This window comes from Calidris pugnax, unplaced genomic scaffold (assembly GCF_001431845.1).
Source record: "Calidris pugnax isolate Ruff unplaced genomic scaffold, ASM143184v1 scaffold63, whole genome shotgun sequence".
NCBI lineage: Eukaryota > Metazoa > Chordata > Aves > Charadriiformes > Scolopacidae > Calidris > Calidris pugnax.
Window position 1 is genome coordinate 223,144 of NW_015090852.1, and position 9,884 is coordinate 233,027.

The window sequence follows — 9,884 nt, forward strand, 5'->3', positions numbered from 1 at the left end:
CTCATCCCACAGCAATCAGCCTGTCACTGCTTTCCCAGCAAGACCTGTGGATTTACTGAGGTTCAACAGTCCAACTTGAGCAGTAAAAAAACCCAGAAACTGCTAAAGGGGTAGCTTCAGGATGATTTATCTTCTAGGAGCCATCCACAATGAGGGCATTACTGCTTCATCATGCAGCATGCTGTCCCAAGTGACAAGAACAGGACCACTTGTGTGGTCCAGGCTACTGCCTGCCCTTAGAAAGATACATGAGGATGCATCAGCTGACCAACTTGAAGGATGGGATATCAACAGTGGTTACGTTAGCAGTTAACTTTTGGTCACAGCAAGTCTGAATCATCACATACGAATAACTCATCTGAAACAGGAGAAAAGTACAGAACCCCTTAGGTCAGGGCTCCTTACGTCATTCCCTGGGAAGGAAAGGAGGGTGGAACTCCAGAGTAATCCTCTATTAAAAAGCCCAAGCAGCTACATAACACAACTGCTGGTGTGCTTTGGAACTGGAGAGGCACCAACTCCAAAGAGTCCCTTTAGCATTTGTCAGGATGGCTGCTCTACTCACCACAGGCGATGTAGTCTCCATTGGATGCGAGTCCAACGAAATTCTTCTCGTTGATGTGACCCTTGAAGGAGCGCAAGCAGTGAGGCTTCCCGACGTTCCACAGCTTCAGCTGACTGTCTGTTGACCTGAAAACAATACCTAAAGTTACCCCTGCTGCCATATGGCCTGTAATCCTCGCTTGCGACCCTGCTCTTTAACACCCTACTTGCAACGTAAATGTAGGAAGTCTTAGTGTACTCCCAGAGATTTATCCCACTTTCAATCATATGCAACTCAGCTTGAGCTCAGAAAGGTATCACATTATTTTAGAAGCCTGTCAAAACATGTTACATGTTTGAATAAAATACTTCTCCCAAGTATTACTCCTCTTTTCTCCTAGAAAAAGGAGTGGACTCCTAGACTCCTAGTGGACTCCTAGAGTCCTTCACCGGACTGTACAGCCCTTGGGCCATCACTGCCTCCCTCCAGATCCCTGCAGATCCAGGACACACTGAACATTTATAATTTTTTTTAAAATTTCTACAGCATGGACAAAATCTGTTCCCTTCTTCCTGCTGCCTACAACTCTCATTCATGAGTTTACAGAACTCGGGTAGGAATCAGCCTCCTCCCTCTACAGCTGAAAGCATGTTCTTCTCTTCCTGCCCAATGCCAAGCAGCAGCACATAAAAGCCTATGGGGGCTCTGAGCTGCTATTAGCATTAAATTGATGTGGTTTTCTCATGTGTAATTGAGACTGTATGGATACAGATCTCAAACTTCTACTTTCTTCACCTTGGTGGCAAAGCTAAATATTATTATTAAAAATATACAGACTCTGTTGGGACTAAATCAAAATTGATATTTTCCATTGTTCCCCCTGATACAAACATACCTGCCTTCAAAATGTTTTTCTATTTACTGTGAGCAAACATTTTCCCTTTGGCAAAAGAAAGGAGATGGAGGTAGCCTCCTCTGCCCGGCAGAGTTCAACTGAAATAGGAAAATCCCAGGTTTCTAGGAGATATAGGATTCATTTCTTCCTGCAAACCTGAGGGGACACGAGCCACTCTCACTTCCCAGGTGTTACTCTCTAGCAATTGCCAGGCTCTGATATTGTGGCACTCACTAACTTCCAGTAATACACTCCACAGAAGGTGAAGAAACACTGATGTGGTGGGACTGGAGCCTTGTGATGCCACCCTTGAGGAAGCGGGTAGTGCTGTTTCTATCTTAAATTTGAAAGATATTGGGTGAGGGACCTGTCAGCCTCCTGGGTGGGAGGAATGGGAGGTAGGTAACACTCCCCTCTTACAATTCACATCACTCAACCTTGATGCTTTCTGAATATTAAGAGCTGAAAGGAAAAAAAAAAAACCCCACCCAATATCCATCAAATATTACCAACAGTATAACAAATTAGCCCTGCACCAATGTCACATTTACCTAAAAATACAGCACAAAAGAGTAGAGATGCACCTCGTGCTATACTGCAAAAACCTTATCTCAGCCCCTCAATGACAGCTGGAATGACAAAGGAGCGATAAGGGAGCTGCAGCAAGATTTGTTACTCATTTGTAATAATAGTATGAGGTCAGATCAGAGTGAAGGTATGAACTTTATCTGTAATACCGTGACTTAAGCAGGAGTGCTTTCCTCATCCCAGGTCTTGACCAAGGGGGGCCCTAAAACAGAGCATTCAGCTTCTCTGCATGATGCTTGTTCCATGTCCGTCCTGCCCTATGCTGCTGCTCACTCCTCCTTGCCCTCTCTTGTCCTTACCATCACAGTAGCAGCAGAAAGGGCAAAAAAGGTATGTACAACTGCTTTTTTGGCCCACAAGTACAGGGAGGTGCCTTCTGTGCTGTTAGGGCAGTTGTATTTTTAAAACGCTGCTTTTAAAAGCTTCAGAGTTGCCCGGAAATGAAACTTTTCTGAAGGCAGGGTAAAGCAGTAAAAGACTAATCCCTGGTCTACAAGCTGTCAGATTCCTGTGACAGCTTCTGCTATTAGCTAACCCATCAAGATGACCTCGTATGTATAGCCACTTAACCTCTGTATTTTAGTAGCATACATTCTAGATCTCTTCATTAAAATAAAAACACTTAAAGTCTATTACTAATGGAATGCTTTTATTGTTAACAAATTCCCATCAAGCTCTAGCCATGTTTGCATTACTTCAGATAAGCATGCCATAAAAGAATAAAGTTGTTTGCCACTGGACCACAAGGAAAGGAAAAGGCCATTGATCCTGCTGGCATTACACCACTCTTCTTGCTTCATACCCTCTCCGAAAAAAAATATCATAGAGCACTGCTCTGTTAAATCTGTCTCTCTGTAAATCAGCACTGCAATCAATGTGTTGTGCTAAATACCAGGCAGTTCTGAACACCCTTGAGGTCAAAACCTAACTCTAGAAGGCAAAGTAAATCAATGCAATCCATAAAACAGCTTTAGCTAGAAATCTAGAGAATCTGAATATACATATAATTTTTTCTTAAAAGAAATCAGTGCTTGATTATTGGGCATCGCTACTGCTGTCTCCTCTCCTCAATTTGCAAAAGACAGACATGAAAAATAATCTGCTTGCTCTGACATTCCTTTCTGTTCATGCAGAAAAAAAAAATAATAGGTGAACCTTCCAGTTAGTCCTCTCCTCTTGTTGTTGCCTGTACAAGTCCAACAGCTCTATCGATATGCCTCCCAGGACTGTAGGTTAAGCTGCCTCAGAAGGTCAACTAAAGCAGGATAGGGCCATTCTGTCCTAAAATATCCCATAGATGATGCTCCACTTAGATCATGGCTGAAAAAACATTCCCAACCCCCTCCCGCTTCTATTAAACACTTTCTTCTTACTCAGACTTGGTTCAAAGCATTAAATTCAATTTTCTCTATTCTAGGTATGAATTTGCACCCTTAGAGTTATAACATTAATGGAAATAAGAGAGGAGCTGATTAAATATAAACAGTACCAGAAGCCACCAGGGAATCTTCTATCACACAGCCCCGCTCAGAGTAACTCACTAGCAGCCTGAATACACCTTAAAATGCCCTGCTTTGGTGCCAGGCTTCTAGAGCAAACTGTGTGAAAACACAGGACAGAGCCAACCCAGGTATCACCGGCTCGGTACCAGGCATATTTCTGGGACTACATCTACCCCTGTGATCCATCCCTGCTGCCCTTGGGTGTTAACAGATGAGTGTGTTGATATCAAAGATTACCCCTGCGACCTCCAAGGTTGCTTGCCTTTTCCCCACCGTGTAAGAGGGACTCACCTCTGGTTTACTGAAGAGACTTGTAGCCAGTCATTCAAACCTTTCACTACGTGATCTGACAAACACGCTCAATCCCACGTGACTGAAAACCTACCAAGACCTGAGGCAGCCACATCTGGCCACATAACCAAACAGAAGCTGAAGAATCACCGAGAGGTGATCGTCCCCCTGTACTCGGCACTGGTGAGGCCTCACCTTGAGTACTGTGTCCAGTTTTGGGCCCCCTACCATAAAAAAGACATTGAGGTGCTGGAGCGGGTCCAGAGAAGGGCGACAAAGATGGTGAGGGGTCTGGAGAATAAGTCTTATGAGGAGAGGCTGAAGGAACTGGGGTTATTCAGCCTGCAGAAGAGGAGGCTGAGGGGAGACCTTATTGCTCTCTACAACTACCTGAAAGGAGGGTGTAGAGAGATGGGGGTCAGTCTCTTCTCCCAAGTCACAGGCGACAGGACAAGAGGAAATGGCCTCAAGTTGCGCCAGGGGAGGTTCAGGCTGGATATTAGGAAAAATTTTTTCACTGAAAGGGTTCTCAGGCATTGGAATGGGCTGCCCAGGGAGGTGGTTGAGGCACCATCCCTGGAGGTGTTCAAAAGACAGGTTGATGTAGTGCTGGGAGGTATGGTTTAGTGATGATGCTCCTTGTTTGTTGTGTGGGTGTCTATTTTTGTCAGTTAGGTTGACGGTTGGACAAGATGATCTTTAAGGTCCCTTCCAACCTAGAAGATTCTGTGATTCTGTGAATATGTGTCTTCAGGGCCTCTGTAGAACTTATGGTCTACCCTGGCAAAAAGCTGCACACCATTAGGACCACAAAACACAACTACTTCTTGTCTACTTTCTAGCCCAAGTATAATCCTAAAAAGGGCCTTCACAGAGCAGATTAATAAATTACTAGAGAACACATCAGTCAGTCCTACTCGAGTTGCTTTCAGACTGTGGCTAAACCTCCTCTGCAGACGTAGCAGCATCACTTGATCAATTCTGTCACTCATCAGCAATGTTTTACTCCCCATTACGATCCTCACGGCTCTGCCAACAGTCTTCTCTACAGCAGAGCTTTGGTCAGGAGCATCCTCATCACACGCAGCACTTAGTAAAAGAAGAGCTCATCTCCATCCATCCAAAATTTGGGCTTGCAGTCAGGAGCTGCATCTAGTTGTCTTCATATTCCTCTTTAGCATTTTAGCTCCACAAGACAGAGAGTGCCGAGCGACAGCAGGAATTAATTATCATTTTTGTCTTAGAAGAAAAAGCAAATATCTGCTTCCCAAAAGCACAGCAGCTACTGCGCACACCCACCCACACAGGTGAACTTGCACCATGGCCCTGAGAAGTGCCAGAAAGCAAGGACCACAAAGTTTTTAGCCTACATAAAAGGCAATACTTACGCAGAGACAATTTCTTCCCCGCTCACAAATTTTGCGTAGGAGACTGCCTTGCGATGCCCTTTGAACACCATGATTGGCTGCTTAGTGTTGCGAAGATCATAGTAGTGAACACAGTGATCTGGAGATGAGAAAAAAAGAAAAAAAAAAGGCTCAGAATTTAATTATAGGACCTCTAATAGTCAGCTCACAATAAAAGTCCTGCCTGCAGCTTCCACATCTCACTTAAAGCCTTGTCTAGGATAAACAGTCTACACTGCAGGAAAGGAATAGGAAAGGAATGTCAAGCAGGCTTCTTAAAACAGCCCCAAAATTCAGTCTGTAAGGGTCCAAGCAGCCTTTCAGAGAGTCAGTGAGGGAAAAAGGTGCATCCACATGTGTGTTCAAAAGACGGGTTGATGTAGTGCTGGGAGGTATGGTTTAGTGATAATGCTCCTTGTTTGTTGTGTGGGTGTCTATTTTTGTCAGTTAGGTTGACGGTTGGACAAGATGATCTTTAAGGTCCCTTCCAACCTAGAAGATTCTGTGATTCTGTGTGTGCACATACACGTGTCCCCCTGCATACCCCATCTGGCCCCTGTGCAAGCCAGCAGCTAAAAGGACACTTGCCTCTCCTGCCTGCCTTGGCTCCCCTCCTGGCCGCTCCAGTTGCCATTTCTAATTCCCTGCACCCCCCCTTCTTCCTTCCTCAAGCTGTCCCCTCTTGGAAAACTGTTGGAGAACCCAAGGTTAAAAGCACAGTCTCTCTGCTACTTAAACAGCATCATGGAAAATGGGATTAAATTTCTCATGCTTTCCCTAATGGGTAACCTCCATTTTTTTTTTTTTTTTTTTTTTTTTTTTTTTTTTTACTTCTCTCCTTTGAATTTATTGCCATCGAGAGAATTAGGATTTCTGCTAATGAGAGAACAGCCTAGATTCTAGTTCTTAAGATTTAATTCACAGATGTGCCGCAGTGCCACAACCAAATAGAAGGGATTTGGAACAGAATTAGCAATATATTTTATTTTCTGCCCAACTAAATGTCAATTCCCAAGAAAATAGAAAAATAAGAACAGAAAACCCTGCGAGACTCACACCCCAAACACCCCCAGAGCTCTTTTCCAGCTCAACAAGGTTAATAAGCTTCTCCCTTCCTGACTTTCAGCCTTTAATGTTGAACTTTATTTAATTATCCCCTGCTATTATGGAAGTGCAGGGAGAGAAGGCCACACACACACACACACAAGGAAACGGAGCCGGATGCCTTTCTCACCAAGCAACTTGTGATACCCAGACGTCAGCTGAAAACTGCTCTGACCCTCCTCCCACTGAAATAACACCCCACCGATGGAAGTTTATCAAAAAATATTACATAGAAATGAATTTAAACGCCAATAGCTACAGTTATTTTTGTATTTGCATAGCATTTCCAAGCAGGGCTCTCAGTCGGACAAACACCACCCAGCTGTCTCAAAACCCCATGTGGTTTGAGAGATAACTGGATTTACATCGATCAGGCTACAGCGACCGACATCAAACTGGCAAGGGTAGCTTCTCCCCCAAATTAACAGGCTAATTGCTGGCTGTGGCAGGAATGGGAGGGCTGTATCAGAACCACCTTCAGTAAAACAAGGTAAGCAGGCAAGCTGTCTTCCTCTAACTGCGGCTCTAACATCTTGCTCTCTGGATCAGATGGGATCAGAGACTTCTCTGGTAAGAGGTTTCTGGCTCTCTCTCTCCTTGCCCTATAAAAGCAGACACTCCAAGCAGCCACAGCAAGTTTTCTCCACCATTTACATCCAACTGTCCAATTACCCCATTGTGTGGAAACCCAGCAGGCACTAAGCAGCTATTGTTATTTTAATGACAGAATGATTCTAGCAGGGCTTTCTATTAGGAGCCAGTTAGTGGATAAGCCTTCCAAGCCTATTTTTGCTCACAGTTTCAACCTCCCCTCCAGTTGGGCCATCATTAGGATACTTTTTGAGCACCAGATTTTATCCTTCAGAGGGCGGGCAGGGAAAAGGGTACCTGCAGATGGGCTTCGTTTGAGCAGCTGGAACAACGAGGAAAGGCAAGAACTAGAGCAGGAAAGACAAGTTCATTTGCAGAGCAGAGACACGACGTTGCATTCACCTTCTAAATATCACAATAAACAGCTCAAAGCCTGCTGGCATCTGGCCCCAGCAGTGCCTGTGCCTCTCGGCATCGCTAGGGCAATCAATCACTGTCTGCTCTCATCACAATAAGTCCGAGGGAATGGGCAAGGCCAGTGGGTTCTAAAATTAGCTACTTAATTATTAATTGATTATTTCGGCAGCCAAAGTGTTGGTGCCCAATTGAGGTGTTTTTTTTTTTTTTTTTTTTAATTCAATCGAAGCAGCTATTTTTAAGCAGATATATGAAGATGAATGCTCAATGCATTCATTAAAATCAGAACAGGTGGTCATGTTTTACAATTAAAGAGATACTCTCTCTTTTAGGCCATATGGACTTTCCAAAAACATGATAAAAATGCCATCTGCTGAGGAAATGGAGAGCCCAAAAATGAAGCTAAATGAGAAAAATACAACTCCCAGGTACCCTGGGTAGCAGGCTTGCCTGGTGGAGTTTGATGAGCTGAAATTGACAGTGATTGGCAATATCCTGGGCAGACTTGTGTGTCCAAGGCGAGGTGCTCCAGAAAGCTCAGAAGATGAATTAGTCCAAAGAGCCAGGTGAAGGTAACGAAAATAGAATGGGGATTGAGGGGAATCAAACACCTCCTAAACTCTGCAAGAATTCATAAACTCATCCAGCTTCCCACCATTGGCTCCTGCCCTCAGCATTCCTGGAAAGTCACGGAGCATATTCCATCATTAACCAGTGATGTGAAGGTTTATTTGCTTGTTGCTTTGCTCCTCAAACATAAGCATTAAAATCATCATTCGGCAATTTTTGTGCAGCTCTACAGTTTCCAGAAAACTCACTTAGAACAATTTCAACTTGGAAATGACATTTACATAGTTAAAAGCCTCATGCCTAACCCTTGGGCAGCGACAGCTCAGTGCTTTACTTTTTTTCTGCATTCAGGCTTAATTGAAATATATATGAGATAATAGAAAAGAACATTTATATATACCATAACAAATTAAACACTCTAAAACAATTCTTGTCCAGTTCAGTGTCACTGCAGAAGCTGAGCACGACAGAATCCTGCTGCTGTGCCTTCTGAATTCAAATGTTTGCTGGCAGGCAGTATTTTATAATATATATATTATTATTTAAGTGAACTCAGAAGGCAAAAAGGGCAGCTAAGCTCTGCCGCTGCTGCTGAGAGGTCTCCAACCACAAGCCTGAGTTTTTAAATAGCGCTTTTTCCAGAACACTCAAGAACTGCTTACTTCCCTAAAGATGCCCGCTGCTTTCACCTTTGAGCCATCCTAGTGAACAATAATCAAGAATTCAGACTTTTCCAAACTTCTGAAAGATCTCACCACCTCTTCAGTAAATATAACCCGCGTCAGCAAAGGATGGCATCCCTCACTGCTCGGCAGCTCATAAATTCACAAAACTCCAGCCAGCAGGAGCAGACTGAAAGGGAAGGATGGGTTTGTGATGTACGAGGTTGAGGAGATGAGTAGTACCTCCTCAACCTCTGTCCTTGGACTCAGCTTGGTTGCAGGGATAGGGACACAGCACACAAATTGGTGATGTAGTTACATGATCTTAGGAAATCAGATTAAAAACTTTGAAAGAAAACAAGAGACAGCTGGGAATTGCTAATAAAGCTAACAGCATCTTAAGTAGTTTCGGAGCTGCTCAGAAAGGGGGAATTGCTCTTGGACTTTTGGTTGTTTAAACAAAAAAACCCAAAGTCCACTATTTTGCCAAAAATTATTTTTCTTACACTTAAATTTGTTAATAAAATTCACAAAACAGCTGTTACTAGCGAGATTTACATTCAAATTACCTATTGGAAAGCTCTTAATGTGTACAGAGGAGCGGGAACTCCAGAAAAAGGTAAGCAAGGGTTAGGAAAGAGCATCACAGAGCAGCAGTTTGTGTTTCACCGAGTCCTACCTGAATCCATGGTAGCAAAGCACACAACCCAAAAAGCAGAGTGATGTAACTCTCCAGGTAGCCAGCAATTCCAAGTAACATTCATATTCCAGGGCATGTACTTCACCCACCTTCACCACAAATGTTAACCTGTCTATGGCACAAGCCAACTCGCAGATCCCCCAAGGATTTTTTTCTGACCACGTACTCAGAGATATATAAAGGCAAGAACAGCAACAGAAAAGTTAACCTGCAATGCAACAGTTTTATATTCAATGGACGTAACGACTAGAAAGCCCTAAGAGCTGCATACAAAGGAACTGTGGCTCTCCTCTGGAAAACTGAATTGCTAGAGAATCAATGACCATTTTTCTTATTTCAATCATTTAGAAATGCATATTTCTTAACTGTTCAATATTTAGATTATTGATCTGTTCAAAAAAATAAGTACTTTCCATTACTTGGATTTTTCACTGCTTAGAGATTTGAGAATTTAAGTGGTGCTCACTGCTACAGGTCAGACAAATGTTACAGCTGAGGAGATGCCCATATTCAAACCCAAAGTTGTAGGGTTGAGAGCCAGATATTAAGTGGTCTGTTACAGATATGTTCCCAAAGCACACTTTGGCCTATTTTTTCATAAGAGATCATCAATA

General features: G+C 43.4%; 1 protein-coding gene across 2 annotated transcripts in view; it reads right to left on the bottom strand.

Annotated features, from left to right (window-relative positions):
* Positions 1–9,884, bottom strand: part of RFWD2 (ring finger and WD repeat domain 2, E3 ubiquitin protein ligase) — a 160,987-nt gene that overhangs the window by 36,912 nt on the left and 114,191 nt on the right. For both annotated transcript variants that reach the window (XM_014943563.1, XM_014943562.1), the window contains exons 16-17: positions 5,209–5,326; positions 566–690 (exon numbers count right to left, since the gene is read on the bottom strand). In XM_014943563.1, the coding sequence (XP_014799049.1) occupies positions 566–690; positions 5,209–5,326 (243 nt within the window). The remainder of the gene's footprint in view (positions 1–565; positions 691–5,208; positions 5,327–9,884) is intronic.